This window comes from Lissotriton vulgaris, chromosome 6, assembly GCF_964263255.1.
Source record: "Lissotriton vulgaris chromosome 6, aLisVul1.2, whole genome shotgun sequence".
NCBI lineage: Eukaryota > Metazoa > Chordata > Amphibia > Caudata > Salamandridae > Lissotriton > Lissotriton vulgaris.
Window position 1 is genome coordinate 1,452,669,839 of NC_141694.1, and position 18,185 is coordinate 1,452,688,023.

At 43.0% G+C, this 18,185-nt stretch overlaps 1 protein-coding gene across 1 annotated transcript in view; it reads left to right on the forward strand.

Annotated features, from left to right (window-relative positions):
- C1D (C1D nuclear receptor corepressor) overlaps positions 1–17,810 on the forward strand; it is a 147,646-nt gene extending 129,836 nt beyond the window's left edge. The window contains exons 5-6 of the mRNA XM_086927585.1: positions 14,018–15,909; positions 16,695–17,810. Coding sequence (XP_086783711.1) covers positions 14,018–14,185 — 168 coding nt within the window. The 3' untranslated portion in view covers positions 14,186–15,909; positions 16,695–17,810. The remainder of the gene's footprint in view (positions 1–14,017; positions 15,910–16,694) is intronic.
- Positions 17,811–18,185: the final 375 nt, after the last annotated feature.

Sequence of the window (18,185 nt, forward strand, 5' to 3'; positions counted from 1 at the left end):
ATACCATGGTATCCACGGGTGGGGTGGCTCTCCAACCTTCTGTCTTCCCCGGGTTTCTTCAGGGTCCACTGGGAATGGTCCTTATTCTTTAAAAATTCAACCGCCACTTACACTTAAAGTTGCACAGAGCCCGCGGTTGTGTTCTCACACAGCACATGCCCTCCGTGGGGTCACTGCCTACTTACCTAAGATGGTTCCTTGGCTCCCCAGTGATTCTACAAGCTCTCAACATTGTCCTGACTTGGGTCATGGTTCTTATACCATTTTCTTAGTATATGGTTTTGTCCCCCCATGGGGCCCACTGTGTATTAGTGCTATTTACTGTGATTCCTTTGCTATAGTATTGTGTATGTCTCCGTGAAGGAGATACTGGAATGTACTAGAGTATTATATAATAAATATATATTTTTTATAAATACCTTGATAAGTTGTCTTTCATTTAATCTACACTATAAGGTTATATCCTGGTAAAACAAGCTGCTTTACAATCCTTCAAGACGCCTGAAGGCTGCTCTCCACAGCTACCACTTGGATAGCTGTCTAAGGTTGTCTGAGACCTCTTAAATCACCGTAAGGATTGTCTGGACTGATGCAAGGTGCCCACTTACATTAGTGTACATCATATACCAGGCCAGCCTCTCACACCCCTCATTCCCCAGCTTTCTATCATGCCATCGCATATCAACGTGTCTCCCTCCTGACCAAAAACAACAAAGTGAAATCTAAAAGGAGGCATCCGACCTGGAGATCCTTTGCAAAACTACTTCTAACAAATCAAGACCTTTCCCAGTGTTAAGTTATAGTTGTGTGAATTGCAATGTGTCCATCAGGTCAATAATTGGTTTCGGAGAGCCTGTCCAAGCATATATATAGAGCTCACTCTGCTACTCTTACTGTCTATCTGTTCTCATTTTAACTCTGTTATGTACTAGTGCTACTTCTCATTATTTTTTTCACAGTATTTATTGCAATTTTCTTTGGCTCAAACGTGGCCCAAAAGAATTAGAGCACTACACAGGAGAACAGGAATTCAATTACAGATACAAATCTACATCTACAAATATTAAGCATCGTAACCGAAAACATATTTTAAGTGATTGAAAATTTGGGCAGTGAATCTTGGGGATGTTCATGCAATGAAGTGTTCACTACTATATCCAGAGCGACTTTGAAATAGGAGGATTTTGAGTTCCTTTTTAAAGGTGGCCAGATAGCGGTGGTGCTTAGAGCTGGTGGAGTGTAGATCCAAGTCCTCTCCCCACTGTCTGAGAAAACCCTTCACAACTATAATGTCCCAGAATTGATGCCTGACAACCCTGGATCACCATCTGCACCCTTCTCTTGCCCTCATCGTGGATCCTAGCAGAACCAAAGCTGTAATTTGGCTGGAATGTGACTGTTCGCCAGTTGCAGTGTCCTCCTCTGCCTAGCTCCAGTGTTACTTGGTCCTTTCTGCTGTGTTGTGTGTTTCATCTCCAAAAAAGTGCCGGGACGCCTCTTGGCTGCGGCATCTGAGCGCTATACAAAATAAAATAACATAACATAACATACCCCTCCCTGACTCTAATGCCTTCTGAGAATGAGCTGGTATCAGTCTGTGCTTGGATTTACTCAGATGCAGATGTCCTGCTGTGAGCATGTCACGTGTGTCTAGGTGAGTAAATTGCCTTGTTTGTTTTGTAGTTGCTGCCTCTTGGCTTCTGCGAGGCCTCCGGGTAGTCTGCGCTATATGAATGGAATTTTTCATTTCATTTCATTTCATTCTGCTGGAGACAGTGTGCTCCCTGTGTGGCAAGAGGGATTAGTGGTGGGGGGAGGGGGGCTTCTGTGCTGCAGAGTTTTTGTTGCATGTGATCAGCTGCTTTAGAGTTTGTTCTGTATTTTGCTTTTGACATAGAAATAGGATTTCCATTGTTAAAAAATGAGGTCTATTCTCTCATGATTCACCTCTCTCATTTATCATGGAAATTGAAGCAGGACATACATGGCTGTAAAATGAAATAAATCAAGGGCCTTTGCCTTATCTCATGAAGATCCTCTGATCCATTATGTCCATCCTAACAGAAAAGTCGAGCTATTTTGTCAATTTACATAAATGTGTGTTTGCGAGGGAACATTACTCCTGGAATCTCATCTATCTAAACTAATGCAGAGACTTGGTTTCTACCAACTACCCTCTGATACTGTTGAATTCCTCATTAGTAGGTGCCTTTTGGTCTAACTACCCTTGAGATCCCCAGAAGAAAAGAAAAATATGTTGTGCTTACACAGACTAACACAGTGGAACTTGGAGAACAATATCCTCAATTCAACAAACCATATGAAAGCATATTTATGATCCTTAATTTTAATAGTGAAACAATTCACTGCAATAATATTGAGTCTTGAGCAGAAGAACTCCTTTGGGATTATGGAACCAAACGCAAGCCCACTGCCAGTGGCGGCTGGTGACATTTGAAAGTGGTGGGGCGGAAAGTGATAATCATACTGCACCGTAGCGAGCGAGCGTAGCGAGCGAGCCCGAACCCCTTAAGGAGGGTTTCGGGGGGATTTCCCCCCGAGAAAATTTTGAAAAAATAGTGGAAAAATGGAGCATTTTCAAGCAAATTTGAGAAAGCAGGAAGGTTAATAAAGCAATTGTGAAAGTGCAGGTATTTATTAAAGAGCTGTCATATAACATAGGTAGCTGCTTATTCAGTATAACCACAGAGCTTCATAACAGACTCCTGCAGCGCTTAGGAGAAAAACATCCCGGGGCGCTGGTCTGTGACCGAATCAGGGAGGGTGCGGGCCCGGGGCTTGAGACACACTCGTGAGAAGGGGGGTGCGCACTCGCAGTCCTTCAGGAAGAAGGACCATCAGGCAAGAAGAGGGTGCGAATGCATGGGTGAAATATGTGAGAGCATGTCTCCTGCCCCGGGACTATATATATGAGACAGCATGAACCCATACAGTATATGAGACAGCATGAACCCGCCCTACACCCCAAGACCAGGGCTGTTCTGAAGGGATCAGGGCAATGCAACTAAGGGCCAATAGATGTTGAGAACTATTCCTAGTTCGTGGCAGAATGTTAATTTGCACCAACTGCCTGAACAGTTAGTGGGAAACTGAGAATACAATGCAGGTCTCTTAATGAGGCTGATTGCTTTTCTACAGGTTTAACGGTAACCTTCCTTCCTGTCGATGCCCTGCAGTTAAAAGGCTGTGCAGTAAAAAGTAACAAAATATTTTAACTATTAATTATTCATCCAAGGTTCAGGAGAATCCCCAGTTGGCAGCACTGGCATAGGCACAAATAAATATCTAGCCAACACTCAATGCACTGCAGACTTGTAGCCTAGCGAAAAGCAACAGACATGCAGGTTGTTACATAGTAGGGCTCCCGGTTTTATGGTATTTATTTTTTTGCCATTTCCGTCTGTATTTATCCATATTTATTTTTCGGCGATTTTTTCTGTATTTATCCACATTTATTTTTGCCACAAGCAAAAGATGACGCTACAGCTAGTATTTTTCCACATTTATTTAAATTGACAATGCAACGCGAGGAGCTTGTAAATAAACCCCAATCTGTGATCTCTGTCGAAGGCCTGGAGGCAGGCACAACACAGGTCATGTTGGGTCATTAGATTCCTGCTTGGGGAGAAAGGAAGATTGCTTTTGGGTAGAACTTAACCCCCACTCTTTGTTTCTGTTTAAAAGATTTAAGCCTATTGGCTTGAATTCCCATGATACAAACGTGCAGAGCTGAGTTCAGTGAATAACCACAGCGTCCGTTGAGATTGATGCAGACCCAGCGCGCGTTCATTAGCCCTGGGTCTGTGTGTCACTGGACGGCCGTGCTGCGCCTGGGACTACTCACTGGACTGACGCAAGCCTAGAGGGATCCTATCACTGATACGCCTTGACAAACCCCCGAATTATGGTAGCCTACGGTGGCTCGCAGCTGAATTCATGAGCTTGCAGCCACTGCCTTGCAGAGAGATGCTGCTTTAGTAATTAATGGAGCCGTCCTCGCCACACTACAAGTTGGGACTCTGCTTCCGGCCCCGGCCCAAGTAAGTACCAGCTTCTGTAAGCTTCCCTTCCTCCCATTCACTCACTCCCCTCCCTCACTCCCCTTCTCTCCCTCCCCTCCCCTCACTCCCCTTCCCTCACTCCCTCCGTCACTCCCCTTCTCTCACTCCCTCCCTCACCTTGCCTCACTCCTTCCCTCACTCCCCTTCCCTCACTCCCCTCCCCTCACTCCCTTTCCCTCTGTCTCCCTCCCTCTACCTCCCTCTGTTATCTCACCCTGCCTGTGTGTCAGCCCAGGCTGCTTCCCAGCATGCACACACAGCCGCCCGAGCACTTCACAGGTCTTTAAAAGACCATTTGCATGTTAATGGGGCTTTTGTATTACACCTCTTCTTTGGCCCCCACAGAGCAGCAGAGTCTCCCAGAGTCGCGCTCCGCTCTGGTTGCAGACAGTCTTTAAAAAAAAATGTTCAGCTCCATCCTGACATTGTTAGAATCCATTAATAACCTTTGACAGGGCAAAATGTTCTGTGTGACACCCGATCTTATTTGTAAGGTGTAAGGTAGACATAAAGTTGCCTTATGCACAAGATGATGGTGAATTATTTTAGCTGACAGTGTATGGTTGACTAAACGTTGCAATTCATAAACTGTTTTCACAGTTAGACAGTTCTTGTGGGCTCGTTATGAAACTGCGATGTCGATGTTGATCAATGGCTATGGGGACAGGTTAGAGGTCTCTGCAAAGCAATGTGGAAAATGTATTTGAAAACTTCTGTTCGAGAAATCAACGCATGGCTGTATATAGAACAATCCCTTTTAACCAATCCCAAATGCAGTTAACTCCATATTCATATGTCAGTCTTTAATTTATTTTTTTTTAAACACTGGTGCGATGACTGGAAGGTCCCCGGGCCGCCAGGGAAGGCTTGCCAGGCCGTACTATGAGTACCCGTGTTCTAGAGGAACCGGGCCGTCCCGCCGACCTTAACAGTACGGTAAGGTTACAAGGGAAGTGCCCTTCAATTTCTGGTGCTCTGCTGCAATTTTAAAATCTTCTTTTTCTAGTTGCTTAAATGGATGTAAATTCTGATACTTATATCCTGTCTCCCTATTATGCGTTGCTTTATTTTGCTTGTGAAAGTATCAGTCATGGTAGTTGAAATGTCACTCTTATTTACATAGCAATCTGAAACCTTGGCAGCTATGAAGTCCGTCCTAATCTGACTCTGGCAGGGGCTCTAAAAGGGGTGAAATAACCAAGCAGCCTCATTAACAAATAAATGGTCTTTCAAAGACCTGTGAAGTACTTGGGTGCGGCTGGCAGCTCTGTGTGCACACGGGAAGCTGGGGAAGCTGTCACCTCTTAAGCCTCTAAGGAAGGTGAGACACCAGACGGCAGCACAGCAAAATATACTAGTATTTTCCCGTTTTTTTACATATAAATACAGATAAAGGAAAACTTGTTTTCCGTCTGTATTTATATGTAAAAATCCGTAAAAACGGAAAACCGGGAGCCCTATTACATAGGTAGTGTTTTCAAGTAGGCACACTACTCAGAAAATTCCCAACCTAAAGCGCAGGAACTAAACTGTTTGCAAGATTTCCTGTCCCGTCTAGTATAGATGGACAAGATACAGAGATTAAAGGCGAGCTCTTGTAAACCGTTCAAAAAACATTTCTAAAGACTCGGATAAGCAAAGAAACAAATCTTAATACCAACTCTGCATATTAACACGTTAACAGTCCCTTCCAGACTTAAATCTAGCCAGGATGGGCAAGGGGAAAAGGAGGAGCTGGGCAGATACATCTGCAACCTTCTAAGTGTAAAAATCAGTCTTCCTGAAGTGAAACCAGTTTTAGTGCAGACCTCAACATTGCCCAGTGCTACCTACAAGTGCTACAAGTTGCCTTTTTAAGATTGGAAAAATCCTTTGAACTCAATGATAACCAGCACCCTCACCCCCACAAACAACCAGAGAAATCTAGTCTCCCTAACCCTATTTCAAAACCAAGACAAACACATCCACTTCCACTTCCACGTTCGCATGTTGAGTTGAAGATGAAAGAGCTGTAGATACTGGAAGCCGCACGTATCACCAGTGAGTGAAATGTCCTTTGAGAAAGCGAAGAAACAGGCATGTGAGAGTCTTCGTGAACGAAGAGACCCTCAAAAAGACCAATAAGGAGAGCACCACCATCTCACCACAGAATTCATCACGGCAAACTTTAATAGAGCCCTTGTATGGTAGGTAGACTGTACAATGGGGGTAGGGGTGTATATAATTTTCTTTCTGTTTTAATTCAACTGCAATGCCCTTTATTTTCTCCTGTGTATTTAGGAAAACTGTCAACGTCACAATGATGTATGTTTGTTGATGCTGCGGGTCACCGAGCTCCGCCCTTTACGTGTGTTTAAAAATAACTTTAATAGAGCCGGGTTGCACATAAATGGAGGCCATTATCAAACAGAGCTTCATAGGAACCTGCCGTACATTATAACCTGTTCTCATCCATGTACGTGGGACTGGTGGAATACGAAAGGAGAACATTCGGGCCACTACCTGCAGGCGAGGTCTTCCAAAACACCGTGTGGGAGAGATGCTCCCAGAATCTGCAATGCATGTCTGTGATGTTCTCAAATATGCCCTGCCCCTGCCCTGATCTGAGAGGATCTGAACTCTGACCTCCAGTCCATCCATGGTAACCACAGCCTCAAATCCATTCTCGGACTGCCGACCGACCTGCCAGACACACCCAGGACCTAATCTATCCATTCTAGTGCTCCCCGACCCCGTGCCACCCTCGGACTCACTTCTGTCCCCAGACCTCAGTCTCAGACCGCATAGGAAACCAAAGTAGGGAGTCATGCCTGACATATATGCTTGACTCGGACTCGGGCCAGCCCCAAAACGCCTATAGCCCAGTCGATGTACGTGACGCACAATGCATTTGGAAATAGATCAGCCCACCTCTGTCCCTAAGTGCGTAGACTGTAGACACGGCGGCCCCCTCGGCCATGCCATTCCTTACTGCCTTCAAGAGCTCATTACGATTTTTAGAACCATTTAATGCAGAACAGTTAACCAACCGGTCCCAGGCCCAACGCTAAACCTAAATATCCACCTCTGTACGCACTCACAGTCAGGAAGTTCACTTACAAATTCCAAAGCCGCTTTTAGGTGAAGCTGCTTGGAACCAGAAGCAAGCAACTTAAGTGCGAAAAACTTACGTGGACGCAAAAGCAGCACACAAGGAGGGGGCATGTCTGAGGACCCTACTCCGTCAAGACAGCGGAGAGGACAGCAACAAATATGTATGTGGTGTCTAAAAAACAGAGACGAGCTGCATGACGCCATCAGTAATGCTGCCAATGGTCCTGGTGCAAGCAAGGGAAACTACCCATTTGGCTGCAAGTGGGCAGTAAAAGTGAAGAACTATCAGGGCATAGGCCGCTCAAGCCCATGGGCACCCCTGTCACTACACCAAAGGCAGCTATGCCCATGGTCCCCCTAAAAAGCCTGTGATGCAATGTATAATAAGGGCCACTGGAATTATGCGGCAGGGAAGGACCACATTTTGCGGCAAGAAAACGCAAATGATGTGGTTTAATGTGGCACATTTTACGATCGTATTACTGCATGTTTTTGTCATCTTTGCACTTGTTAACACTTCCTGGGCATTGCTTGACCCTCATTAGCCCCGGTTTAACACAAAACTATAGCAATAAGCAACAGAATGGTGACCAATCAAGCTTTACAGAGGGCCTTCCACTGAGGGGCAGCACGTGTTGCTGCGTCTTTAGTAACTTTTGAACCCTTTGAGATAGAAATGAACCTTTTTTTTATTACAATCAGAAGATTATGCAGAAGACGATGGATTATGTGGCAGATGCGGCAAATGCATACTTAAGCGAAAAAAAACACGCGGCCGCATAATTACATGATAGCAGTGGCCCTGTATAATGCTGCTCTTGACGATTCAGTTGCTGTTTGCCGGGTTCTTACTCTGTGTATACCGATGAATCTTTGTAGACTTTCAGGCCCAAGGAGCATTTTATATTGCAATGATGCCCGCCCGGTCCGATCAAAAGGTTTTGTATTACTAGCCCCTGCTCCAAAATGCAGCATGCTGTTCTCTGAGGCCAGAGTTCGCTGATGTGTGGAATGATTAAAATAAAGATTCACACCCATGGAGGAATGAAATCCACTAAATGCAGAAAGAATGCGAGTCCTATAACCGGTCGCCAGGAGTACCCCACTTACCTCGCTTTTGTTACCATAGTGGCCTTCCTTCAGGTTCAGCTGCAAACCATCTTTCCTTGTGTGAGTGCGCAGCGCTGCTCCTAGCTGATATGAAACTCGATTTGTATTCCCCTGTTGAATAACTCAGCCGATTTTTATACAGATTACACTGTGACCAGAACCACTCTGAGTTAGCTAACAGTTTTGGTGGATATGCAGTGGAGTAACACAAAATGATGCGGGAGTTCTTGCAGAATGTGACGATCCCCCCTCCCACGGAGTCTCCCGATATCTCACAGATATGGGCTTATGTTGATGGGGTCCGCCGCAGGGACTGTAGGGGACTAGGTTACCCACAGTAGATTTGTGAATTAAAACCACGAGATGTTCAAAGCCATTTACTCAGGATCACACATTTAGGCAAATAAGGAAATGGAGGCGGGATATCCCCTTCCTGCCACCAGAGTCTATAACTTAGAGGCTAGTTCATTATAGGGGCAGCAGAAGCTCTTCTGTACAAATGTTTCCAAGTAGATCATTATTTTAAAGCGCTCGCCCTACAAACCGAAGATTCATGAAGGTGAATTTTTCTATATTCCTGACGAACACTGGAAGTCCTCATTGTAAATACAGTTCCTGTACTAGAACTGCTCCACCAGAGATAGACTGGCAAGGAAGGGCACATTGATGATTCCGAATTACATTTCACTAAAAGGGCAATTCCTGAAGGTGTTACTTTAAAGTGTCCCATTTGTTTTTTGCAGTTTTATATAGCAAAAAGCTCGACTCAAAGGCATTGAAGCGCTTTCAATAAGCACTAGTAACGTTACATTGGTATAAAGTAATTTTTTGGTAGGCACGGGAAGATTGTCATTTGCCCAGAATCACAGAATGTTGAGCCCACGCCCAAAACTCCATCCAACCTGGTTCCCCAGTACCAAAGTCGGCAAGTAATAACAGCCGCAGACATAAAGCTCTGATCGCGTTACAGATGAGGCACACAATGTGAGACGGAGGCAACACATTATGTGTGCCCACACAGCCCACCTCTGGCGCTGACCAAGCCAACACATTCAGAAAACACAGCGCTCTGCGCACAAAGCCATTTCCGGAGCCGGCGGTTGTGATGTGCTGTGTTATTTACAATTAGCATTGCATTCTTGCCACCAATAATAAATACACTTCTAAAAAAACGCGCATCATGGAGTAAACAAATGTCACCCCGAAAGAGTGCTGGCTTTTAAAACAATAACGCTTTCCATGCTTCGACTTTAGGTCATTCTTTTCGCAGAAAATGTCACGTTCCAGAATGCAAAGTGCTGTGGGTTAAAAAAAGCAAAGACTGACTGAACTGGCATACATGAGGTAGACAACTGTGAATTATTGAAACAAAATATGACATATAACTTGTTTGAACTTAAATCTAATGAATCTCTAAGGGGAAGACACATTTTTAGTTTCTACAAATGAATCCTGCAATTTAGCTTGCTCATTGGATCTGCCGGTAGCTCAGTGATGTCATCATTGCTAACTGTTCCAAGGATGCAGGTTAGCTTAGCCACGTGTTGTCAGGATAACTTGCCACCTCCAAAGACTGTACAGAAAAGTTAAGTTACTTACAGGTAGACTGAATCCGGGAGGCACCGAGTGAGGAGTACATCTGCTAGGATGAGTTGCGTGAATCACTGACTCCGGAATCTTGGTTTAAGACACACACAAGGACGAACTGGCCACACGTCTACTCTTCGTGACTCTCCCTTTCTCTGACTACTAATTCCACTTTCACTTTACTTGTTGTGCCCAGTGCCAGCAGTGCGCCATGCGTGGTGACGTCCCGACAGCCTAGGAAATGGCCAATCACCGCAACATGGCTGGATATAGCCATATGGTGATTGGCCATCCCTCAGCAGCCAGCCAACACCCACGCACAGCACCATCCTGCTGCAGCAGCCAATCCTGGCGCAGCGTTAACAGCAACACTGCGCCAGGATTGGCTCCAGGCCGGATACTATTCTGCCCATTATGAGGCCGGGGCCCCGGGTCTCTGCCTGTTCTCTGAGTGCTATGGAGGGAGGGGGGGGATGTCTACCCCACTGTGCGCATGCGCGGGCCCGTCAAATTGTTGACTACTCCTGGATTCCACCTGCGCATTGTGCAGTACTCCGCTATTCTGCTCTGCCTGCTGCCACTCTTTGCCGAAGCCCCGCCCCCCATGACCCACTTCCTATGTGATGCCCGGTACCGTCGGGCTTCTCCCGGAGCCGGTAGCGCGCAGTGCGCTCCGATTTTTAATCATCAGATTTGTTTTTTTTTTTAATGCATGTGACAGTGTTGGCAGGCAATGCGGTCGTCCATGGCGAGTGGGGCAACGCCCCAACGCCCCCAATGGACGCACCGCCACTGCCCACTGCACATATTTTGGGACTGGATGGTGAAAAGCATTTAAATGCTGTATGGTCAACTAAAAAGGAGTATCTCCAAACTTGCATACATTGGAGAATGGCTGGCGAGATAGATTCCCTAGGAGTGACCCAAATAGAGCTAAAGCATCCCTCAAAGATGAGGATCTTTGTGAATTCATTGAAAGTTCATAAAACCTAAATGCTTCCCCATGCCTGCCCAGATAACCAAGCTCAACAACTTTCCCATCGCACCATCTTGAACCACAGATCTTTACATACTCACTGTCCAAGAAGGAACTTCTAAATCTCATTCAAGTACCTATTGGGCACCCCAACAACCCTCTGTCCAAGAACGCTCAGTTCTCATTCCAGTGCCTACTACATCATTGCTATTTTGTGGTTAAACACTTTTTGGTGATTCCAGACACTGTTGCGAACTTTAGCATAGATACTTTGACACAACTGATAATTTGAGTCCAGAGTTTTCCTTTGTAATTTTAATCCCCTTTGAGGCAGTGAGCACAACAAACCTGTTAATGTTTTTTACTTATTTCTAAGAGACAACTATTTTTTTAACTTTGCAAGCTTTGCAGTGCATTGGTTTTTGCATTCTAATCTGATAATTTCAAAAGGTACACTTCTGATCACCAAGGAACCCATCTCAGTTGATTGGTTTTATATCCTTCAGATTCCTTTCATGGTGACCTTTGTCCAGCAGAAAAAATCAGATCAACTTGGCTTGTGGTAACTCCTGGTTTTTAGCAAGATATGAATGGCACAATGGATGAATACAATAAGTGCATGGGAAGCTTAATTGAGCGATGTGCTCTGTTGAAAGCAATGATAAAAAGACCAAAGCCTTTGTTCCCCTGGTTCTCGAAAACCTATATTGAATGCAAATGATTGAGAAAACTCTTCTTCTAATCTATCTAGATTTAGGACTAGCAGAGCAAACTACAAACCTTACATCTTTTGAGCTAAATACCTTCACATTAATTCTCTTCTGCACACCTCCACGAAACAACCAAACTTCAATTCAGTGTGATTATAGCTTAACAACCAGACAACCATAATCATGGCGCCTGGTCCACAAGCCAAAAATGAAGGCTTTGTGAACTTCTGTGCTGAGAAAGTAAAGTCTGTTAAACTATCCCTCCTCCAAGCCCCAACAACCCAAGCAACTTAAAACTGAACTGTAAACCCCAGTGGACCTCTTCACCTGAATTATTATTTTAAGCTGTGGCCAAGGTTAAACAATCTAATTGACTCTCTGATGCAATGTGTAATTCTAGTAGCAAGGAACATGACGACTATTTGCTACCCTACTGGGCCCTCCCTAGTCAGTTCCTAACTGGGTATTCCAGGACAGTTTGAAAATTGAACATGTCTTTCTACTCTTGAAAATGCCTTTGGCTAATGCCAGTGCCATGAATAAACTACCTTTCAGTCTAAACTCTTCCCTTATCACGAAATCTAGTAGTAAGCCCTGTAGCATCCCAACTATATGTCCACATCCAGACAAACAACCTGCTTGAGAATTTTTTTTTTATCTGGCTCCAGAGAGGACTCCAGCACATAGGCTGCCCTTATGGAAATTTTTGGCTCACTCTGCGTCCTCAACTCCTGCTTACTTGCGCTCTTTAGATCTTTCTAATGTCTTCAATATAGTCCACCATTTCCACCCGATTTATGTCTTGGAAGCATTGAGACGGTAGATCTAAACTGCTTCACGTCCTATTTGTTGAACCAGTTACAAGTAGTTAAAATACGAAGTTCTGGATCTATAAAGTCCGCCTGACCAAAGGGCTTAGGCGGGGCTCAACTATTTCATCAGCTCTGTTTAACCATTACCTAGAACTATTTGGAGAGACTCTCAGAAACGGAGGAAATTTTAATCACCAATATGTTGATTATACCCAAACAGTATCTGAAATGTCTGCCTTCTGCTTTTGACTTGTGCCAAATATATTTCCGATACAGGCACCTCTCATTACCTCCTACTCCATTGTTCTATAAGCTGTAGTGCCCTAGTTGTTTACAAAATAATCAATTAAACAATCTCTCACTCCCTCACAGACAATAGATTCAAAAAGTTATATAATCAGCTTGTTGAAGACCTGTTATTCCTGAATGCAAACCCAGAGCAGAATAAAAGTAATTGTACAGAGTAATGGGATTCAAATGAGTACATCCCTTGAACTGACTGATTGACAAATATATGTATTGATTCTCCTGTAAGAACCGCGAGGGAAGAGTAAATTATCACAATGGAGGTAGCTAGAGTTCCTTAGGTGATCATTGACAAAGTACCATCTTCTGTCATCCTCGTTGCAGAATGCGTTTTTGTATCGCTATTGTCTCGGGGTTCTTTTCTAAACACAGGCAATTCTTGGTTTCCCAGATCACCATTTGGATCAGCTTTGCAAGAGAATTGCAGATCCATCCATCCATCCATCCATCCATCCATCCATCCATCCATCCATCCATCCATCCATCCATCCATCCATCCATCCATCCATCCATCCATTCCCTCTCCATCTGAGGCCACGTGAAAAAAGGCGATTTGCGGGCCTTGATTCTTCATTTTGCCAGAAAGGGTACTATGTGTTTAAGACCAGTCTTGCAAAGTCTGGCCTTTACTCCATCAAAAGATTTGCCCTTACGTTTCATGTAGGACGATTTTGACTCAAGGCCTTCAAATTGTGCTTCATGTCTTGTGGGAGTACTTTGTAAGATGGCTTATTTATCTTGAAAGCTAAAAAAGAATACACAATTGACCAATCGCATCCTTCTCTTGAAGGAATCCTTTAGCTACAGACCTTACTCCACATTTTATCGTACCAAGAGATTGATAAAAACCTTCATGTACCAAAAAATGCATAACCTCATAAGAAACACACAATTCATGTGAAGACTATTTTGCCCCATTGTTCATTTAGATACTGGGCAGATAATTGTTGTAGTTTATTTATTAGATACTTTATCTTACTAGCAAACGCCACAGGTCCAACAAAACTATTAGATGTAGAATTGCACCGTCTTTTCTTGCCAGCATGCTACATATTAATATATTTTTTAAACCTGGTAGTTTTGTTTATTATGGTTTCCTTTTTAACTTCGCATCTTAGAGTCCCTTGTATATTTATTGTTGCATAAATTGCAGTCATTCAACGAGGAACCAACTTTGGGTGCTAGCGTCAAGTTTGGGAGTGGTAAGCCTTCAGACATGAATATACCTGATTTAAGTCTGTGCTGTTTAAATGGAAACGTAATTTACTTTATATGAATGTTTAGCTTTTGCCTTCTATTTTGTAATGTTAATAGAATAAAATACTTTGTTACATCCTGCAGGAGAGAATAAGAAATTGCATGAACAGAGTGAAAGAAATAACTGACAAGAAGAAGGCAGCTAAATTGGACAAAGCTGCTGCAGCAAGAATATTAAAACATGCTCTCTGGGAGCCAACCCCGGATGATGTCTCCGCACCACAGGCCAAGCGGAAGCAGACATTGAGCTAAAAGTAGCTCTTTGTAGGGAAGATAAAGTGGGCGATTGTGTAAAAGACATTCACTGAAATTGTTCGATCATTGTTCACCGGTGTATGTTTTCTTCAATTCGTTTGAAAAATCTAATTTTACTTCATAAAATAAAATGTTAATTTTAAGACCTGTAAAAATATTCCTTCTCTGTTTGTCAAATCTCTTGAATTGTATTTCTACTTTGGTACACGGAATGTAAATGCTAAACTTCAGCATATTGACATGTTTCATGGTGATGGAAAATATTTTTGTAGTGCTTTTGGATTTGCCCTGTTACGTTCCCTTAGTGTCTGATCGTTTTATCTATATTTTAATTTTTGTATTTTTTCCCCCAAAAATTGTAGCATGTCTAATAACTACTTTATCTTGCAGAGCATGGCTGTCGTTGGTAAACAGCCTTTTGCTAAAGATTCAAATAATCAGTTCATTTCATTAATCAGTGAAGCGTGAATGTATTCTCACCAGCTTGCTTCCTAGAGTGCTAAAGTCTATTCATCTTGTTTACAGAGTTGTTTATGCTTTTAACATTAAGATTTGCAAAATAAAAGATTTTAACATCGAACTCCATCCTCAATAGACAGCACACAGCATACACCTCATCTTATCTTTCGCTTCCAGGACCCTCCTGGACCGAGAAGTTGGAGCAATGTCCAGGGTAAATGAATACACATAAGAATCAAACGGTTGGAGAAAGGCCTTCAAGACACAGAAGGCATTCTATGGGAGAAAAACGCACAAGTACAGGAGACTTGTACAACATCACATTCACGAGGGGTGTCAAACATACGGACCGTTCTCTGGGCATTGGAGAGAGTCAAACATGTGAAAAGGGAAAAAAGCAGGAAGACTGGATAATCTGACAGTCACAGGAGTCACTTTTTCAGTGAAACCAGGCAGCTGGTGTTTTGGGTAACCCCTCCTTAGTTTTCACCTGACCAAAATGTGTTATTAGATGCCATTTTAAATGACATTATTAAAAAAAAAAAAAAGGCTCCTTGTAATAGGCCGATTAGCAAAGGATTTGGAGAATCCGATTACCTTGTGGCATTGGGCAAACAATAGTGGCACATTGTGCTTTTAAATCGATATTTTTTAACAAATAGATTTGACTACAATTTTATGTAGGTGAATTTGGGTTTTTTCCTACCATTAGGATTGTTGGAGAAATATGCAAAGTGTTTGTATCCATTAGAACTATAAAGTGCTAGTGCCAGTTTTGACTACCACCGTCACAAGAACCTTTGTAAGACCTGACCGGGTGTGGAATGTGAGTCTGGTAAACAGAAGCATGGATAACAGATTGTTAGGCATGGTTTATTTATGGGGCACGGGGGGTGAGTTTGCAGAAGTCTGTTGTTTTTCAGAGGCTGGAATGGTTGTACGTCTGTACACATCAAGCATGCATGGTAAAGTAACTTTTCCTAATGCATTTATGTGCTCCTATGTACCTGAGAATTTACCACATTTCAAGCATTACCCCTCACACCCCCTTTTAACCATGCTTTTTCAGCCAATATCATTCTGTATTTTTGGACTTTGTTTGCATTTCAAATCATATGTATGGACATAATGGTCGCTTGGCACAAATTGTTTCTTTGAAGAAAGAACCAGTTTGCTAATGGTGTCACAGAAAACGTTGTCCAGTGTCTATGCTAAATCACCCTATGTCATGTGCAACACTTTTGGCTGGGCAAAGCTTTTTAGCCACCCCGAGCAGTACTGAAGACTGCCTGGAGACGCCGACGGAAAGAGCGGTGCTCCTTTTACCTGCGCTGCAGCCAGGTGGGGTGAAGCTCCTCAACCTACACATAAGGTATACGGTTGAGCACGCCTGGAAGTCCAGGTGATATCTTTATAATTTATTTATTCTTTACAAAGCAGTAGTGTATCTGTTATAGGTCCTGAGGAATGCATTAAGAAAATCTTATGAAATGCTGAAACATGTCAACCACTATTAAGTGCGGTTATTATTTAAAACCTGCACCCACACCTGCCTTTTAATCTTAGGGTTTGGGGGATACTAATAAAATTTTCTTTTTTCCACCCATTCACCTAATTTTAGTATTACCCTTCACTTTGTCACTCCAACCACCATACACTGCTTTTTGTCATTAGCCACTACCATACCCCTCTACTCTGCCCTCACATCACTTTTCGGTCACGGTAATGTTTACTGGCCGTCTTGTCTCCTGGGTAAGGAGATCCCACATGATGACAACAAGGGCGGTACAGTGTGGCTTCTGATGGGAACAATACATTTTTCTCCGTGTGCTCTTGAGTCTCGACTTGACCATGTACTAACTATGATCTCTCACTGATACTGTTTTGCATGCATTTGGTATAGTGGTCCCTACTGTCAAACTCTCTTTCCTTTTGGACCCCCAGATATTATTTGTTGTGATGTATTGAGTTAGGGGCTCATATCTGGTTGGTCGTTAAACCTGCCCTTAGACCCTCCCTACTTGTTGTTGAATGCAAAGCTTTTTAGCCAACATTGTTTGCACACTGGAATCTTTAAGCAGCATGCATGCAAACTTAATATAACAACATTACTCAGAGTGTGCGTGCTTGCATTTAGAGAACCAGGACTTGCTTGTGATGTGGAACCTGATATCCATATTTAATCCATATATAATTGTCAGCTATGCAATACATCCGTATATAAAAATAAATATAATTTGAAGGCCATGGCATGGGTGCAGGAAGTCTACAGTTGAGCAATATTAACCACTGGGGAGGCTCTTCACTGGTATATATTGACTGGGGTGAAGTCAGTGGCTCTTGAGGCAAAGCTAAAGGCCCTACTACACTATGGTTAATAACTAGCTGGGAGTGCCCCCTCCCTCCTTGTATAGTATTGCTCTTAGAAATCAGACTCGCATAATTGAGGTGAAATTCACAAAATTGTTTTAGATGGCATGTTTTTCATGGGACTACTTTGGTGGAAGGTTTCAAGAAGCATACAGAAAGACTTTGTCTTTTTTGTCACATTAAAATTCATTTGAGTGAATGCCGGTTTTGAAGGTCACATAAAGATACCAATATAAAAGCTGTTAACAGATTTTAGTCACGCAAGAAATCGTTTGTTGGTGGTGTCGTACTAGTTTTAGGAATTGCGTTGAGTTCTGAAGTGTGAAAAATGCTGATCCTCAGCTAGGATCTGATGAACCATGTTGGAGAGTAACACGTATTCTTTTGTGATTTTATCATAGGCTCTACAGTATGTGCTCCATAATAAAAACCCCTTTTCTTTTAATTCACACATGTGCTTTCAGAAGGAGTTACTGTTTGGACATTGATTTTTCCCACTCTTCCTCTTGTCAGCAGTTGCATCTCTCTGCGTTAATATGCACGTTCTTGAAAAGTTGTACAGTGAGTTACATATAATGAAATAATAAAACCTATTATATTTATTGTCTATAAAATGTCTTTCTGTATACCATATAAACTGCTATATGCAGAGGTAATTAAAACCTATTTTAAAATAATTAACATTGTTAATCAAGCAAAACAATGTAGGTGATGTTTTAAACCAGTGAAAAGTGTCATAGACTTCACAATTTCCACAAACTGCGAACATTGAAATAAATAATACTAACACCAAGGAATGAAATATTTTCATTAAAATGCAGCATTTATGGTAGTGTACACCTGTCTTATTTGCAATCAGTTATATAGTTAAATAGAAATCCTCAAGGCAGCTGTACCGTTCTGGGATGATGACTATGTGGGGAGGGAGAGGAGTTGTGGGTTTCAGGGGGGCAGCTGTGTTTCTGGATGTTGTAACGTCTTGTGTGCCCAGACCCCTTTTCTCTTTCGCAGTTGGAATGATTTACTAAATCAAGTATGTGCCTGGGATCTTCACTCAGTGTCGCTTAACTCCTTCGCTGCTGATGACGAGCTGAGCTCGTCATCAGCCATGGTGGTCGTGTGCGGATGACGAGCTGAGCTCGTCATGTAACGCGGCTTTTGGAAAAAA